The sequence below is a fragment of the Tympanuchus pallidicinctus genome, unplaced genomic scaffold (assembly GCF_026119805.1).
Source record: "Tympanuchus pallidicinctus isolate F22 unplaced genomic scaffold, pur_lepc_1.0 scaffold3, whole genome shotgun sequence".
NCBI classification, from domain to species: Eukaryota; Metazoa; Chordata; class Aves; order Galliformes; family Phasianidae; genus Tympanuchus; species Tympanuchus pallidicinctus.
In genome coordinates this window covers 91,249,682-91,268,387 of record NW_026294747.1, presented here as the reverse complement: position 1 = coordinate 91,268,387, position 18,706 = coordinate 91,249,682, and the positions used below count along the sequence as shown (strand labels likewise).

The window sequence follows — 18,706 nt, the reverse complement described above, 5'->3', positions numbered from 1 at the left end:
GAATCAGCATGTTGAATAATGAAAAACGAAATAATTGTACCATCAGTAAATTATTATGTAAATACCAGTAATGAAATGAAATCTGATTCTGTCCTAAGATAGTCATTGGTTTGTCAGAAATATTCCTTACTTACGACATAAAAAGCTTTCAATGTGAATAAGTACTGAGAGTGAATGCTGAATTCTTTTGTAAGACCTGATCTCATGAATGTTGCCTTGCTGAAGAACATGGATGCCTGGCATTTCTGTAACTATCTTGGGCTGCAAAGGTTTCTTGTCCTGAAACTTAGAAATGCCCTTTAGTTAGGTGTTTGGTCTGCTTAGGGTAAGTGAAATACAGGTCTGGGGGAATCACTGAAAGGGATTATTTCATGGTCTTTCTTCCCCATTTTTGGATGCTTTTTGTGAAATTGGAAAAAGACAGTCAAAAAGAAACTTCACATAAATGGTGTGTTTTAGTAGGATGTAGATACTCGTGAAGGAATGGGTGATTAAGCACATGTCTTAATTGGACTTTGTCACACTGGTATTTCTTCTTAGGGTTTTGCTAAAACCGTATTGGAAGATTTCTAAAGAAAAAGGTGATTGATAGCTTCTGTGAAGCAACAGATTTTTTAGTGTTTTTTGCAGAATGCTTCTGTTTCTTCCAGACTGCAAAGGATGGCATGTGAAAGTGCTCGCAGGGGGGCTCATCAAATACTTTGAATTATTAGGTGGTATGAGACTTGCTCATATGTTTGTTTCCTCGTTATCGCATAGTGTGCAAGGCATTACTGGGACATGGATTGTCTTTGCTTTGTCTCAGTTTCATGAAGTTCAACAGAGAAAAGGCTTTCATCCTTGCCAAGAGACAAGACAGCTTACTGCTGAGCTCCTGCGGTTTGGATTTCATCAGAGTTCTGCTTAACCCAGTAATAGTTCAACTTAGCAATTATCTCCTCTTCCCAGTATTAGCAATACCAAACCTTACTGCTTTGTCTTTGCACGTCCTGCCTCGAGAGATGGATCCTCCTAACACCTCTTCATAGTAGAGGTCTCCTGAAGTTTTAAAATACTGTACAACTAGAGTTACTTCCAGCCTAAACTTAACATCCTCACCTCCTCCTTTCTCTTATAAACATGAAAACCAAAAACTGCACAAAAATCTTGAAACAAAAGTGGAAATAAGATTAAGGGGAAAAGCACTGTGCCCTTATAGATGTAAAGCATAGCAAGAGAATTAATGTGTGGCTTTCAGTATGTAGTTAATCTGGTCAGTGGCCATCAGTTGAGTCAATGTTGACCCCTCTTGAAACGAATATAATACACAAAACGTGATGCAAATCCGTTGTAAAGCAGATGGAACCTTTTTCTTCTTTTCCCATTCAGTCTTAAAGTTGATCAGCTGTCAGGTTAAGGAGCAGCCTGAGGAAATCTGAGTGATGGAAGCTTAGCCTCATGTTCTTGTGTTTTGGGAAAAATGACAGCCTATTCCCAGAGCAGGTTGCTGAAATTCAGCAAACACAATAAGCTTAATGTCAATATAAGCATTTTTCCATAATTAATTGTGTGATAATGAGAAAAAGGGTCAGAACTAGTTCTGTTCCGCTGCTTTTTCATGTTATGGGCTGGACAATAAGTCACTGGTGAGGTTCAGAGTAGGAAATGTGTATTACTGACAGGTATCACTGTTGTTATTGTGAAGAAGAGGAGGAAAGAATGTCTTTTACCTCAGTCACCACACCATTAGTATGAAGGTACGTTCTGTAGGACAGTCTGTTTTTATGATGCCATTGCCCTCAGTGTGTGAATATGAGTACAGAATGCTTAAATTGTCTCAGAATTGAGCATCTGAAGAGGTTTATGATAAACTAACTCTGACATCATGATGTGAGTCATGATGAGGCATAATCTCGAAACAGTACGTGCTAGTATATTTAGTTCATGGAAATTTCTGTGAGTGCATTCTTCTTCTGTTCACTTTTCATTTCAAAGTTGTTTTTTGGGATACAGAGCTTGGGAGGAGGAGAACTTACTAATGTTGCAGAGCTTTGATTTTAAGACTTTCTAAATTTGAATGTTGTCTCTGCTTTTTTGTGACTTTCATGCTGTTAACAACAGCTAAAGCTGATGTATTATGTTGCCACCTATATGGAAGGTTGGGCAACGCTTTCCATTATAAGACTGTTCAGTTGCTTATATTGTTGCCAACATTCAGCTGTTTGGGCTGAAACTTTCCATGCTGGGTGTTTCCTTCAGGCTGAATTTGTTGGGAAAGTTTCAATAAAAATACTCAAACTATTCTAGGGAATGAGAGCGAGGGGAAATACTCTATTTTACTTGTGTTTATTGAAGTTTGCTGCAAGCAATTGGTTCAGCAATCATAGCCCCTGTGTGCTTTGGAGCAGGGATTTGAATTATTAGGAAGGTGAAAGGGAGAAGGGAGAAAAAGTATGAGTAAAAGAGATTTTTTTTCTAAGGAATGGGCTCCTCCCTGATACAGTGAGGCACCTATAAAGAGGCACACAAAGCCCATGCTTGTCAAAATATGACTGGGGAATGACTGGAAATTGAACAGTTATTCTTCTTGTTCCACTGTGCCTACATGGTGTACTGGGCTTGGAGAGAGAGAGGGCTATGAGGTGCAAACAGAATCCTGTGCAATAGGGAACCATGGCTGTAAAATCTGTTTAGTGTTGAAACTGAATAGCAAGGTTCTGGGTTTGAGACTAAGACTTGAAAGCAACAGGAGACTGACTCAGCAAGGAGACGGGACGGATCAGAAGATAATGGGAGAGACTATTAAGGAAGGTGAGATATAACCTTAGTAGTCTTAAGACAACCTGTTTTAGTTACAGTTCATTGTCTGATTCCCATACATCTTGTGCAATTAAATGAAGCAGAGAAATTGTATGCAGACATGTAAGATCAATATTCAGCCATAATTGTTTCATTTCTGTGCACTTGATGTTGCAGCCATAACGTACATTCAATGTGGAAATTAGAGCTTTAGTCAGAAATATTGTTCTACACCCATCATTAAAATGCTTATATTATAGGCTTTGAAGGGCACGACCATTGTTAAGCACAAATATAACATAATGTTTCAATTAGAATACTGAAAAATGTTTCATTTAATCTATTTAAACAAGATTTCTTTTTAAAAGCTTAGTACTGCCAATGCTTCAGCAAACATATAAGAGATTATTTGGATCTGAAAAGGTTAATTTCATACTTCACATATCAGGAACTGAACCTCTCGACAGATTCTGCCTTCCATCTCTCTCAAGTTGACAGTGGAGACAACAAATGACGTTTTGGAACATACCCAACATGCTTAGCCCAAATGGGAGTGAGTTAACAGGACAGGGAGAAGTTTCACATTTTCCTGATTTTTGTGGACCTCAACCAGACTAATTATACCTGAATATTATTTTAACATTGTTATTCATGGCTGAGTTCATTAAATAACAGCATTCATGCCTGGTGCATTTTAACGTCTCATGCTTGAGGTTATCATCCAAATTCTCAAGGATTTATGATGTTGCCATAACATTTTCATAAGGAATAACGCTTCCCATCCAGAAGCAAGCACACATCATACTGCAGATTCCAAACGTGGTGAATTAGATGTTTCCTGGTGAGCAGGAACATGTTCACCAGGCCATTTTATTATTGCTTTTTTTTTTTTTCTTTAATGAAATTTAGAATTCTGTTTGGGGACTATTTTGCTAATAATATCTCTACCCTGTTGAGAGAAAAGAAATTTGAAAGTGAACTGTTACTGTGGATATCTTCTTTTTAAATATTTACTTAATAAAAATGCCATATCTATGTTTGACATGATGCATTGTCTCTGTTACAAAGAAGATAAGCTGTCATGCCATATACCTATTTATTAATGTCTGCAGATTGCGTGTTGATGGTACATATCTTGGCAAAGATCCACTTATTAATGCCTTCATGGTATGGTTGGACAGGATACATCTTTATTATTCTAAGGATACTTGAATTTTTATGCTGCTGCATTGCAATACCTCAGTTGCTTTTTCAAACAAGCTTAGATATCCAAACATGGAGATACGGACCAATTTTGTCTTTCATATTTGACAAATATGTCTAAAAGCCCCCCCTTTTTTTCTTTTTCCTTTTCTTTTTTAAATTGCCCTCCTGTTCCTTACGAATCTCTCACCATTCCACAAGAGCTGTTTTTCTTAAAGATCTCTGGTGTTCGCTCATAACCAGCGGGTGTTGCGAGCAGTCACAAAATGTTGGGTTTCCATGAATACAGTGATTCACATTAATTGAAACTGTTGGTTGAGTCTGCAGAAGAAATCAGGCTGTCTCGTAGCACCATGTTGCAGATTGTGTGGTTTGTATTACGTTTTGCTGTGAGACCCAAGGTGACCCGATGGTCAAAACGGTGGCACTGCTTCTCACCTGTGCGTTCCTGTTTTTTTTCGCTTTATGTGCAATCATTACAACACTACAATCTGCAGAATCACTTGGTCCAGCCAGCCTGTAGCCCGCTTCTTCATATGCTGACTGGTGTGATCCCTTTTCTCAGGTCTGCTGCTAACTGTACATCTACTTCCCAGCTCTGTGCTGGTTTTGGGGTGTTGATCAGGGGCTGCTTTTATGTCTTCTGAAATAGTGGAACATGTCACGTCACTCAGCGGGCCATTTGGTGGGAAATAGATTTATTGTGTACCAAGAACTTGATAGAGGGTGGTAGGCTACTTCTTCTTACAGAGGTTCCCAGCACCTCTCCCTGCCACCTGCAACAACTCAGCATCCTCAGCATTTCTTCCAGAGATGTTCTCTGATGCCAGTTCCACCCATAAGTCTACATCATTCTTAGGCTTCACCAAGGAGTCTGTAACTATTGAAAGAAAGCCAGATTGCCCTTAGTCCCATACAAATAATTTTTGTATTTGCTGGTAGTTTTTGTTATTCTGTTTCCTTACTGGATTTGCAAATATGAGCTTCTAGGTGACAGCTGGCTCCAGGGCAACTGAGCATATAGTCTGCACAGAAGCTCTCACTTATCTGATTACATCCTTCATAATTTGTCAAGGTTGTAAGCTCATCATTTAAACCTGGGATCTTGGCTAAAAGCTGGCTTTCTCTGAAGTCAGAGAAACCTTTGAGCATGTGGATGTGGCATTGAAGGATGTATATTAGTGAGTATGGTGGATATGGGTTGGTAGTTGGACTGGATGATCTCGGAGGTCTTTTCCAACCTTTATGGTTCTATGTAACTTAAACATTATCACATGCTATTGTATTGTTTATTGACAGACATGGTTTGTGCCTTGGCATAAAGACATAGGACCATGCAGAAAAAAGATGATTTTCTTTGGGCTGTCTTTATGCGAATCCTTCACAGTGGCTCCTTGAAAGTTGATGGAGGAGTTTGTGTTCTTGAAGTCTGTATGTTGTGGAGGAACTTGTCATGGCTGATTCTGAAGCTCCAGTTGGTCACTGAGAGCATTACCTAAAAGCTTTCCTGATGACGGCATTTGAAGTCTCTCATGCTCTCAATTGTCCTTGTTATAGGTTTATGACTGATGCAGCTCGACGTGAGCAGGAGTCTTTGAAGAAAAAGATTCAGCCGAAACTCTCTTTGACTTTGTCAAGCACAGTGTCCCGTGGGAATGTATCCACTCCACCTCGCCACAGCAGTGGAAGCCTTACTCCTCCTGTCACCCCTCCAATCACTCCTTCCTCTTCATTTCGTAGTAGTACTCCAACAGGTAAGCGTGTACCATTTTGCTTATTCCCAAATCAGCTTGCATTTTTTCTGTGTGGCTTTTGAGAATATTTATTTAGAGAACAGGTAGGCGCTGAACACTTTTATCTTATCTCTGTTGGAGGCATTAATGTCTCTGTCTACTCAGTCTAGCAGTTCCCATGAATTATGCATTAGTATCTTTTACAGTTTTGATTGAAATCAGCCAGCAGAACAGACTGAAAAGTCAGCACATTTGTCAATAACCAAGTCATCCTGATTTTCCCAGGTATAAAAGTCCTGGGAAGATTTTTTTCACCACTTGAAGAAACTGAAAGTTGCTTGCTGTGTTGAGCCAGATCTCTCGACCAAGTCATTCTGTTTTATATTAGCTAGAGATCTTGTTTCAGACAGAGGTGATACACTGCAAGTTAAATTTCATTTTTTCAATTCTAAAAATATAAACGCTTATATGTCATGTCCCACCTATGAAGGGGGAGAGGGGTGAACAGATTTGTAAATTTTCCCGTTAGATTAATGTTAAGAAATATTCAAGGTCAAAGCACAGTCATCAATTTTAATGAAAATCTCTGTACTACAATTATCTTAAAAGTATTGGCACTCTTACAGTTATCTGTCTAAGCTGTGCAGCTACACTATGTGACTTCATAAGAAATTGAAATTTGCTTTGTGTTACTTAACATTATGAAAGAAAAAAAAGAAAAGAAAAGGAGGCAGGTGTTGGCAGGGGGAGAGAAAGGGAGGCAAACAGAGAGAGATCACTTGTCCAGCGTTGTGTCAGCCAAAGTATTGAAGTCTCTAAGACTCCCAGGGCTTCTCTCAGGCATCCTTACAGGGATTTGCCATTGCAAGTCTACTGATAAGTCTACAGCAGATGAGTTTGCAGTAAGTAAGTTTGCCATATACAACTTTGCAGTCAAAACTTATGCAGCAAGATGGGAGTTGTGGACAAAGCAGTGCCCTCCTGGCTACACAGGGCTTCCTTTGCTAAACCAAGTGTTCAGCCTTCTGTTTGTTGTTGTGGCAATGGTCTTATCTTGAAAGTGTTTGAGATAATTTCAGGTGTACCACAGAGAAAGTGTTTTTTTGTTGGTCTGCTACAATCTGTGCGGTTTTGTAATAAATAGAATCAATATATTCCTCTCAGAAAGAAATAGCATTAGTATCCCTGCTTTGATAAATTGCCTTGCCATGTATTTTGCATAAGCTATTTAACATTTTGGTATTAACAATTAAATGAAAAAGGTGTAGTGTTCCATGTGCCACTCTCTAAGTTCAGAAATGAATAGTTTCTTCTGTGTGTCCCTGAATATGAAAAAGGGAAGTGTGTTGGATATAGCTAAACAACGAAGCCTGAATGTAATACAAAGAATTTAACAAGTAAATTTTTCCTAATTGTCTCCTCTTTGGAATGAACTGATTCACATCCTTTAATACAGATGTCAAGGAATTTCTCCTTCCTTTTGTTTTTTTTTCAGCTTCTACTGAGTAGGCTAATTCATGATGTGGTCAGTTAGCACAACTTTGAATGTCAGGACCACTAGTTAACTGTCTGTTGTTTGAAATACACTCCATTAAACACTAAAGAAAGTTTATACTAAAATAATTCTATTTTTGATATTTATATATATAAACTTTCAATCTTTTAAAGTTATTCAGAATGTTGTTCTACCTGTAGTTAGGAAAATCAGCTTGTTTTGGCTAAGTGAGTTTCTAGGTTAACTGAGTCCTACTTGCCAGGTTATAAATAATAGCAGCTTCCACTTTCTGCATTCTGTGTTACAATTTTCCCCTTGGAGCCATATTCCAAGGTTAGAATTTGGAATAGCCCAGTAGCAAAAGCAACATATAAAACAGATATTCTTTCTTGAAGATGTTTGGTTTCTTTAAAAACAAACAAACAAAAAAGCAATTATTAACTGAATTATATTTCAACAGAAACTTCCCACCTCAGAATTTCCATTTTTGTCACCTTACAAATTTGCCTGGACCTAAAATAAGCAGTGCAATTTTTCTGATAACGATAGAATTTCTCCTAGCATTTTCTTGGCATGGGATTTTGTTCTGTTATTGTTCTAACATACGTGCAAATGTACACATGTGTATATATGTGTGTATATATGTATATACACTCTAGATGTTCCCTGCTTGATCAGAGGAATTAGACCAGGTGACCTCCAGAGGTTCCTTCCAGCGCTAACTATGCTGAGACTCTGTGATATGCAGAACACGTGCTCAGAGTCCCGTTGTGGCTGAGTTTCTTTTCTTCATCCCTATGCAGTGCCTGCATAGGGAGCCTAGGAAAACATCATCTGGGTAGGTGTTAACTGCTAGAACCCAAAATAATCATTGTCCTCATCATCCTTTACACTTGTACTTCATCTAAAAAGATGGAAGAAAGAAAGCATTTTTCTAAAAGCCGATGAGATGGCAGGCAAATATCTGCATGTCCCTTAGCAGAGAATAGCTGTCCTATATATGTTTTTTTGCCATTCTTTCTTGTGGTACAATATAGGAACCTTCTGAGTCCCATTTTCCAATTAGTGTCCTCCATTTAGGTTTGCTACTTGTCTTGGCCTCGCTAGATGTGGTGGTGGTGTCTTGCGTAAAGTGGTCTGAACCTCAGTTATCTCAGTGTATGTCCCACCATTGCCTGATGCTGTTCAGCTACTGTTGTCATTTTTCAGCAAAGTGTTATTTCACATAATGATCTCCCATCCACATATTGACCAGCTTTGAACCCATCATTAGCTTATGAAATTTGATAAGAAACAGTTGAGGTGGTTTGGCTGCAGAGAATGTTTGTTAAGCTTTGCAGTAAAAATGTATGCCAAAGGACTACAGGCCAAATTCTCAGACAGAGCTGAGCAGCTTCCAAGTTGACAGTATACGTGCTGCAAACGTTGCATGTGTGTGTACACCACCTTCTTGTGTACAAGTGGCATGATTCACAAATGGCATGTTCAGCAGAAATATGTAGTGAAGAAGTATGTTCTTGAAGGCTCTTTTCAGGTAACGAGGTAGACACACATTTATCTGCAAACTGTGTGTGTGTGTGTGTGTGTGTGTGTTGGTCCCCTGAAACTGCCCATTTGTGATTTTGGTGGGAAGCAGAAAGGCAGCAGTTAATTCTCTGTACCTCCCATCTGTTCCCTCAGGGATGACTGGCATCTGCTGTCTCTGCTTACGTTTGACTTTTTGTTCCGTCTCCTGTAACAAGTTTTCTCTTCTCAAGACCTACATCCTCCGATAATTGCCTACAGTTCACTTTAAGAAATTTGTTCCAGTGTTTGTTGTAACAATAGTGTCTCCCAGGAGACTTCGTTTAGTAGGCTTAAAGCTCTTGTTAGGATTCACAGGCAGGATTTAGCTGAAGAAATGGCTTCCATTGGTAATAGACTCCTTAGGGTGCAGGGGAAGTAGAGCTAAGTAGCACACAGCTTATTTTGGAAAGACATTAACATTCTCAAACATTGAAATATCTTTCTTTTAAGGAGTGCTCAATTAAGTCACAAAAACTTGTGTTGCCTTTATTTTTAAATGTCCTTTTTAAACCCACAAAACTAATGAAGTCTAGTTATGGATAAAAATGGGGCTGACATTGCATCTTCAACATAGGCTGTTAATTTCTTAAACATTTTTATACATATGTGTGGCTCACAGATGAAATTTCCACCCCTTATTTCCTGGGTTTTTAGTGGAAGTCAGAGTGTTGACGCTCCTTTGAAAATTGTGTTATCTCTTCATACTGAAAGGCTTTAAAAAGATTGAGTGATAGTGATTTATTAGTAATTTGTTATGAAAATAACCGTCTCAGTTTCAGTTAAAAAAGTAGTTCATAGTAACAAGTTTCAAACTTATAAACTAAAATAAATAGTAGGTTTTTTTGCATTGAAGAAGTGCCAAAAATCATCTGAAGTCACTGTTTTGTTTTTGTTCTCCTTCTGTATATATGACTTTTTTCTTCTTTTTTTTTTTTTTTAATGACTCCAAACCTGGGTTTGTAAATTTCAGCCTGGAGTGAATTTTTGGCCCTCTTATAAATCCTAAAGCAAGGGCTTAATACTACCAACTGGCTTTTTAATGGATCAGCCCTAAGTCTTGTCCCTTTCACCTCCCCCCAAAAAGCCTGGAATATTTGGAAACCTCGTAATTGGCATTACATTTTGCTCTAAAGAAACTGGCTCTCAGTCCTTCTTTCCTGTTTATTTTGATTTTAATAGATTACAAGGTATAACATTTATGCAGTTTTAATAGGTTTATAAACCTACTTACTGCCTGATTGCACTGGGCAGCTGATGGCAGTGAGTCCTGGCAGCAAGCATTGAGGATTCTATGGTTGGCTGCAATAGCTACAGCCATGTGTCAGTCCTTCCACTTGTAAAGGAGATGAAAGGAGTAAGTTTTCATGGGTGGTCAGAGCTGACCCTATGAGGGAGTTGGCAAGGCCCATTTTGATTTGCAGCTGTCATTTAAATAGCTGACTACCTATTGGTTTATCTTACTAATTAGGGTAAATGCCTTTCTGGGGAGTCACATTTGTGCAGTCATTTCTGATTGACTTCATTAGAAAGGTTTTACATTTCTACGATATGGCCAAGTTCTTTGAAATTTCCACCAGTCCGATCTTATATTTACCAAATTGTCCCCATTTTCCACCCCCAAGAAACCCCCAACATTTTTACCTCTTCCTTTTTTTGTTTTTCTGTTTTATTTTTAAAGTGAAATCTGAAATTGATAATTTGCTGGAAAAAAATACTTTGTATACTTGAATGTTTAATAAATCTAGAGCTAAACCAGTAATATTATAATCCAACAGGCTTAAAGATTCTAAACAATATTTTTAGACATAAAGTAAAACTCTGAGGCTTTCAGATTAGTACTATTGACTTAGAAAACCTTGCATGTACCATCTGAGGGTATTATTTGAATAACCATTTGGCAGATCCGTGGCAGCTCTGTAGTTTATAGTGCATGTCTAGATAAAGTGCATAGAGCATATCCATAGCTGAAATCAAGACTGCTTTGTAGCTCTGTCAGTAATCCAAAAGCTGCACCATTTCAGCCAGTTAGAATGTATCATGTGAAATGGGCTGATGTTTTTCTAATAAATCATACCAGTGGTGAACCGTGGCTTACATAATATATGATTTAAAGACAGGAAGTGAAACTTAATATTTTTTCAGTTAAAAAAAAAATCAGTCCTCAGCTGGTGTGTATTTTCAGAGCCTGTTGTAATAAGTACTTTCAATACTCAGTGTAACTGAACTCTTAAATCTGTACAATGATTTTAAATGTTCAGTTGTGTTGTAGATTTAGTTTCTTTTAAAGAGAATAATTCCCCGTTCACTCCACTGCAGAGTGTCTTCTGTGATTAATACCATGTATGTATAAACTCATATGCAATAAAGTTAATAGATTCTTACAACTCAGGCTATTAATCTTTCCTCTTATTCATTTGGATTTTGTTCAGTTTTCAAGTGCAACTCCTGGCCAAACATTGACCAAAAAGTTACAGCTTCCTTTTGGTGTTAACGGGTGTTGCTACTGATGAAATAATTTAGAGCTTCATTGTTCCCTTTATGGGTGACTAATTTAAAGGAGATTAAACTGTCTGTGTTACAGCTTAGGCTCTCTTTTCTCCTCTTGTCCAAGGCAGCTGGGTCTCAGAAATGAGAGCTGTAAGAATCCACCTCGCTTGTGGCTCACTGAGAGCTTGTCTTCGTGGGAGCTTTGCTTTGGGGGAGATTGCAAAGCAGCATGGAACAATTTGGGAGCTTTCTCAATAAGCATTGTTAAATCAAGAATGTTATCTCAGTGACATGAGATATTATTCATAGAATTCTCCTGTATAGCACTTTCCTTCACGGATAACTCTTGAAGGAACCCCAAGGGCCTTCTCTTGAACCTAGTCATTCTCATTTTTGAAAAAGCTAAAGTTGAAAGCAAATCACCCATTGTTTGCTGGTAATAGCAATCAAAAACACAATAGTAATCAGCCATTGGAACTGGGTACTGAAATAGGGTGAGAGACGTGCCAGAAACTAATATGGTTTAGATTCTAAATGTGTGTTTGATTTTTGTTACTTTAGTTGTTTGAAAAATGTCTTGTTTTTTGTAACGCAAAAGCTCGTTTCTCTTCATAGGTATCAGTGCAGCTAGCATTCTAGCACAGTTTCCATATGTTAAGCTTTCAACAATGAAGTTATCACATGGCACAGACAGCTGTTGTGATGAGAGCCATTGCAGCACAAACAGAGTCCAGCAAAGAGACCTGCTCAGCTAAGCTGCTTTGTAAGTTTAATGTGGACAGTAGAAATGTAAAATAAGTCTGAAATTGATTGAGGACTGAAGGGAGAGGGAACGAGGTGCTCAGAGCTTTTTGTTTACAGATGTGCTATCAATACGTAGCCCAGTTAATCTGAAATTTTAGCAGAACTGCTATTTATATCAGAGTGTTTGCAGTTTCTGTCAGCAGATGGTATTTCTGAACTCCATGTTAGGGTGAATCAGAGCAGACTGTGAACCATTAAATCTGCTATTCGCTTGATAATCTGCAACAGCTTTTTCTTGGAGCCATGCGGATTGGCTCAGTACGGATGTGAGTAGAAGAGAGCTTGCTCTTTTGTGGTGTGCTGTATTCTTTTAAGGATAGTATGTTGCAAAATTATCTTAGGACAGGCAAGTCGGTGGGTGTGGTGTTTTAAAAATTTGCTACAAATTCAGCTTTTGTGCAAATGTATAAAATTGTCTCAAATGCATTTAAGCACTGATTACGTCAAACCAGTCACTGAGGGACTGAATGCCTGAATCTGAGCATTTAACAAGTCGTGTTGTCAGACCAGAATAAAGCATGTATGCACTTTGCAGAGTTGCAAACTCAAGAATTTATATAAGCACAAAACATTAGCCACTCACTTCAAAAAAAAAAAAAAAAACAAACTTCACCTGCATTAGCATATCTGAAATACTCAGGTTTAATTACTACACCTGATAGTAATATAGTATAGTGTCATGCAAATGTAACTGAAAAAAAATAACAAAAAGTAGAAATATGAGATCAAATCCCTGGGCACTTTAATTGAATCGTCGCTGAGAAGTTGGTTGAGAGTGCCACATTTTTGTGTGTATGACTTATGGGGTGCCGAGTGTAGTAAAGCACAAATCAACTAAGTTCTACTGTAACTTGAAAAAACACACTTTGAGGTGTAAGAGGAACCATCTCATTAGTTGTTCAGATTAACAGAAGTTTCTACTTGTTTAGCTGCCACTTGTGTGCAGTGTTTTTACTTAAAAGTTAGATATGCAGGCCCACTCTTGTATAAACAGTGTGGGCAAGTAACTAAGCCATACTTAAAACGTGTAGACCAAATCATGTTCTCCAGCATAATGGAAGTTTGTCTGAATGCATCTGATATTTCAGTCCTACAATGTACAATAAAATACATGATGAAGTATCTCGAGGCGATTGCACTGTGGTCTATGGCAAAGCTTCCCTCTGGGGGTCTTGGCTGGTGCCAGGATTTCACCTTTTCCATGCAGATGACGAATGAGAACTTTGTTTGTGGTTATTGGAGCCAAAATGGTTCCATCTAATTGCAGGTTTGGGGGCCTATATTAATCCTACACAGTAATTAATATATACGTATGTTTGCCCAGCATTTAGCAGTCTGAGGCACCTATTCTAACTGAGCCTTATGGGTGTTCTTGTAAAAAATAAATGCATAAATAATTTAAAAAATAATGAAGGCCATTGTGTGAAACAGTTGATCTACGTATGAGTTAACTGTAATATATGTGTGTGTGCTGAGACATGGTAGGAGATTTTAGCACAAGCTTTTGGCTGAGGTTGTGACTGGGCATGAATAATAAGTAAAATCAGTGGTAGTTTCTGCCTTGAGGAATAAAGCTGTAGGAGGAGGTTTCCAATAACAATGAAAAATAATAAGTGAAAGCACAATTATTTCCTGTAGGTTTCTCAACACAGGTGGAACTTGTGCTCAGCACCAGCTATAAAGACGTAGCTTTTTCAGAGCTCGATGCTACGTTCCTCTGGTTTAAAGGGATCCAAGCGTGAAACTTGTACATATTCATCTCCTTCATCCAGTTTTTCAGAGAAAAATGTTCGAGTGCTTATCACTCTGCTTTGGCTTCAGTAAAAGCCTTCTTTCCAGCAATCCTGTTGTACAGATTCCTTAAAGAAGCAAGACTACATAGGACGTTGATTACTCACTGACAAAACCAAACCAAAACAAGGAGAATAGTTAAAAAAAAATAATAAGTGATAGATTAGTTTCTCATATCTAGCATGGGAGATAAGCCAGGTAAGGAACAGCATCCAGCAAGATTGCAGGGGGGGCTCTGGCAATAAGAGGTTGCTGAGGGCCAGCAGTCAGCACGGGAAATGGAATAGTGGTGAGAAAGGAAGGGAGATTTTGCCTGAGAAAGGTGAAAGTTTAGAGGCTTTCTAAACTAAATAGAAAAGACTATTTAAATTATTCCATTCCTATTTCATTATTTTGTTCATATCTTTGATCCATCAAAGAATATCTTGATTTTTTTTTTCCTTTGTACCGTCCTGTTACACGGCATTTAATGAAATGTGGCTGTGTGACAGGCATGTCTCTTAACAGGAGCCGGGGAGGTCTGCCCATGGGTTTTTTTGTTTGGTTAGTTTTTATCATCTCACAGGCAAAACTGGAAGCTTCAACCGTTCTGCAAACCACATCCACATCTGCCTTACATTCAGAAAATCAAATTATTTTAAATAGTTGTTGGGAAAAATAGGGCTGTGCTGTGAGGAGAAAATACACGAAGGGTTTTTTGGGGAAAAAAAAAAAACAAAAAAAAACCAAATTCTTCTCAAAGCTTTCCTCTGCATTTTGTGTTCTCCTTCCTTTTCCAGCTTTATGGATATGTTTTCCGTACACTTCTGTTAAATTTCTCATTTTTACTTTGGCAGGAAAAAATGTGTTGAACACGGGTTTCTGTGACAAAAGACTGACTCGGTCATTAGATGTATGCTTTCCAGCAGAAGTCTGCATTTTGCTGGAGGAGAAGGTGCATCAGAAAATTCATAGTGCATCTTACTCATCTCCCTCACTGCAGGAAGCTTTATGTGCAGCCTCCCGTTTGTTGTATTTCCTCCTCCCAGCTCATTTGGAGCATTCTTGTTTGATACAGACATAAAACGTACCAGCAATTATAGAGCTACTGTGCGGCAGAATTGTATTTTAGTTGCACATACCTGTAATTAATTGTATGGGAATTTTCACAGTACTCTCCCTGAGGAACAATTTCATTGAAAAGTAACTATGTTGTCTAGACTACAGCAACTCGTAAAATCATCACTGGTTTTGATTTTTGAGCTACAAAGGAGTAATAGAACCATGGCTCATAGATTTAAAGTACTTGCAAGTGCAGGAACTGTTTTATAATCCCCATCTTAGGAGTCTAACCTGACAAACCGTTTTTAACGGGGTCAGGAACAGAAAATGTACGATAAGCTTAAAGATTGTCTCTGTTAATTTGTGATAGGAGCTTTTTGGTGTAAAAGTGCATCCTTTGAACGTGGATCTTTCATCCCCCCAAATGCAAAAAAAGAGACATGTGTTTTGTCTAAATGTGGCTGCCTTTTGTGGCTTGTGGCATAATTGGTTTAATGTCGGAATAGCTTGACACTCAAAAAGGAGCTTCAGTGGTCCTGAGTAACAGTGACAGCATTCATGTTTGTGTATTTATGCTGCAAGGGCCAATCGGTGGAAGGGTTAAAAAAAAACCCACAACTCTTTAGCTCGATGAATAATCTGCTAGTTACCTCAAAAGGTGCTAACTGAATGCACAAATGTATTTCAGAAGGTGGGAAACAATAGAAGGACATGTGGCATTTTTAGGTGGCTGTTTGAATCATGTATACATACGTGCACATAAGTACTCACACAAAATTCCACACTGCAAGACTGAACGGGATTGTTTTTTTTACCATTATAGTGACTCAAGAGCTGAGAACACTCTAGCTCTACTAGTGCTGTATGTTTGCATACTGAAAGGAGTTATGGCTTTCAGAAAGTTAGTACAGTGCCTCGCAGAAAAAAAAATACATACTTTCTTAGGCCAGCACTTCAGTGTGCAGAAGATGGTGAAACTTAAGCAAATGTCTAAGTTTTCTTTGCACACTAGCCAAAGCAAATCAGAGGTAGAAAAAAGGAAGGGCTAATGTGCCATTTCACACCTGATGATTTAAAACACAGAGAGTTTTATTTCACAGGGGAAATGGTGTATTGTGAGTTGATGTTAGCCAGTACGTGGTCATCAAAATGAGGTGAAATGCCAGGAAACGCAGGGACCGTTTAGTTCTTGCATGTTACCAAGCTAAAGACTTCCTAACCCCAAAACTATATATTCTCTTATATTTTAAGCACTTGTGGCCTTGCAGGTGGGAGGCACGGCTCTAACTGATGATCAGACCTGATCCACCCTAACACGGTCTCTTGTCTTGTTAAGATATCTCCATATATAGTCAGACAGCAGCATCATCCTTAGCAGTTTCCTGACACTTCTGCCTCTAATGCCAAAGGATACCAGAAGCCAAGGAGGAGTGGAAAATAACTTGAAAAGTACTTTCATTTCAGCCTTAGGGTAATGATGCATTGTATGAAACAGCTCACACCTGCTAACGTATGTTTGTGCACCTTACTGAAACCAAGATAGCCTCAAAGGAAGGTTTGTGGCTGCATACGAAGGGCACTGCAGTGCGAATTTTATTTTGTCAAAAGAAATGAGAGGAAATACGGCTCCTTCCTGAATATGTGCTTATCTTTGGATGTTTTTTCAAAAAATAATGATGTTTTATTAAAAACCTTTACAGCCCTATCCTGTACGTAGGTAGGATGACAAAAGCCAGCCTGATTCAGAATTAAACTTAGTTCTTTACTATTCATTTTGAGTATTGGGTTATCTATTAGGGTGCATTGATGGGGTTTCTTAAATCTAGATGGACAGGCAGGTAGTTTTTGTGCTAAGTGTAGTTTTTGCACAAAATAAATCCTCCTAGCCTTCACTGCACTGAAATGGAGAATCTGCCATTGCCTCCCATGTTGTTGGGCAAAGCTGTAATCCTCCCAGGGCTTGCAAACGTGGAATCTCTTCAGCATAAAATTGCTGAAAGAGCTCTGGGCTGCCCTGGTCCTCTGTGGGCAGTTTGCCAAAGGATACCTTTGGCATGATGATTCAACCCATCCAGCTCATCTTGGAAGTAGCTGCATAGCTAAATTCTACTAAAATCAGCTGTGCTCTGCGTGCAGCAAGTGCTACCAATGCAGCAATTTGTTGGACTTGCAGCCTGGTCGTAGCTCGGTGCATCATTTTTGGGTTTGCGTGCTGATAAGTGGGAAGCACGTAGCAGTTGGGTAGGTAAGGAGTGTGTGCATTGCAAGTTTTATGGCCTGTACTGTAAGTGGCTGAATGGCTTTTGTGCAGCTGTAAAGCATGTTTAACCTGGTGTTATAAAACACGTCTCAAATGTATTTTCATAGCTTCATAAACTGCAGTTCATTTATGTAGGTAGTTTTTATTGTAATCCTTTATCTTAAACATGAAACTGCTTCCTGATACTGCTTCTACGTCTTTCCTTCTTTTTATGAAAAGCAAAAGAAAAAAAAGAGCTTTTCTATTCTCTTTCTTCCCTACCTTTTTGTTTCATGCATCAGGAGAGTCCTTAAGTACAGCGAAAGCTCCCTGAACTTGCATTTTTGCATTGCTAACCTCAGAATGCAGGCCTAGCAACTAAAAAGCCAAAATAACATTAATTATGAATGTTCTTCTCGCTGTGGTTTTTGGAATAAAACTTTGGAACAGATGTTTGGGAGGGCGAAAAGGGGGAGGAAGGATGGAGTTGTTCTCAGCCCCAACTGGTTTTAATTCTTTCTTGAACATTTTGAGTCTATCCTTAAACGTTTGCCAGAGTTTAATTAACATCCCGTGACTAAAGGTGGAAAATGTCCGGCTTTGTTTTTCCTCAAGCATATACCTGCACTTGTGGCTCATGCCAAAGCCAGAGAAAGAAAGGATTCCAGCTGGCATCGATTTTATTACTGTTACATTAATTTACAAGTTAAGCCTCAGTTGGGAGGGGTCTGCTGGATTCATTTATTTATTTACTTTTTTTATTTTCATGATTTTAAAAAAAGTTGCCATGTAAAACACTGCCATTTAATTACAGGAAGCTTATGCTCTTGTTTGGTGAGCATTTCATAGCTTATTCTTCTTTATACGGAGTTGTAGAAATCTGCTTTTGAGATGCGTTTAAAGCAGAGATTGTGTCCTTGGGTTTATCGTGTTTTCCCTGTACTGTGTATAAACAGAAGATTGTACATTATTGAAAGCCCTTTTTTTTTCTTTTTTTTTTGTGGAAAATAGGATTGGGGGGAAAAAAAAAAGTTTATGTAAGAATGCAAAATAACTTCCCGAGACTATTGGCGCAGTGTGACCATAAAACCTCAACAGCACATTGTGCAGTGACATTCTAACAATTTGCTTTAGCACCTCTGCAGCGTTTTCAGAAGGTCCTGTTGTACAAAACACATGGCACGGTATCAGTTGACTGTTTCTTTCCAGAATCCCTTCTTTCCATGCATGTTTTTGTGATTAGTTGCTGTTTCACTATTAATTGCAAATAGAGATTTTTTTTTTAATTTACCTCATTAGATGGATGTTTTATTTGCATTTATACATCCAATAAGTTACAGTGTATCCGCTTATGGAGGTGTGCAGGCTCCTTCTGATGGATTTATAAGCTCCAAGCTGGGACTTTCTGTTTTATTTTTAAAGAGTGTTCTTTGCCATGCATATATCAAGATACAGATATATCAAGATAGAAAGTGGCATGTAATTGTTCCTAAGGCCAGACAGAACCCAGCTGTTCCACCTAGCTATATATTGGCTCTAGAGGAATTTTTTTAACCCTAGTTTTATTAT

General features: G+C 38.4%; 1 protein-coding gene across 2 annotated transcripts in view; it reads left to right on the top strand.

Moving 5' to 3' along the window:
* JAZF1 (JAZF zinc finger 1) overlaps window positions 1–18,706 on the top strand; it is a 172,259-nt gene that overhangs the window by 137,762 nt on the left and 15,791 nt on the right. For both annotated transcript variants that reach the window (XM_052696808.1, XM_052696810.1), the window contains exon 3: window positions 5,539–5,735. In XM_052696808.1, the coding sequence (XP_052552768.1) occupies window positions 5,539–5,735 (197 nt within the window). The remainder of the gene's footprint in view (window positions 1–5,538; window positions 5,736–18,706) is intronic.